Below are 453 nucleotides of genomic sequence, written 5' to 3'. Positions count from 1 at the left end.
GGAACTTCAGGGACACAGTGGGGCCAGGATTGTGGAAAGTGCAATGGACCAAAGCATTGGGTTTGGGGGGTGGCCTCAGCCCTGTTGCAGGGAGAGGGCCAGAGCAGGGGATGAATCTGGGAGCTGGGGACCTAGATTCAAGGGTGTTCCATTCACCTCGACTTGTAGAATCTTAGATATTGCGTCCCCCACAGGGAAATCAAAGGATCCTCGAGCCATCACCTTCAGGGACACGGCAGCAGCTGCGATGGGCACCACAGAGAAGCCAACGGGCCGGGCAGAGCCCGCGGGCACCTGCACCTGCTGGGCGAGCCCTCCACCCCCGGCCAGGCACAGCCCCTCCACTGGGGACACGTGGACGCTCACCTGGGGGCAGGAAGACGGGGAGGGCCAGGGTCCCAGCCCAGTTAGGCTCCCCACCCTCACCTGCCCCAGTCCCCCGCCACCACCGTG

The 453-nt window shown here is 64.0% G+C and overlaps 1 protein-coding gene across 1 annotated transcript in view; it reads right to left on the bottom strand.

Annotated features, from left to right (window-relative positions):
- The window catches only part of LOC105005307 (complement C4-like), a gene marked incomplete at its 5' end in the record, with an annotated part of 10,085 nt that overhangs the window by 6,352 nt on the left and 3,280 nt on the right, over positions 1-453 (bottom strand). The window contains 1 exon segment of the mRNA XM_010863259.1: positions 157-450. Coding sequence (XP_010861561.1) covers positions 157-450 — 294 coding nt within the window.

Source organism: Bison bison, unplaced genomic scaffold, assembly GCF_000754665.1.
Source record: "Bison bison bison isolate TAMUID 2011002044 unplaced genomic scaffold, Bison_UMD1.0 scf7180017858383, whole genome shotgun sequence".
In the NCBI taxonomy this organism is placed as follows: Eukaryota; Metazoa; Chordata; class Mammalia; order Artiodactyla; family Bovidae; genus Bison; species Bison bison.
This window is presented reverse-complemented; position numbering and strand designations above follow the sequence as displayed.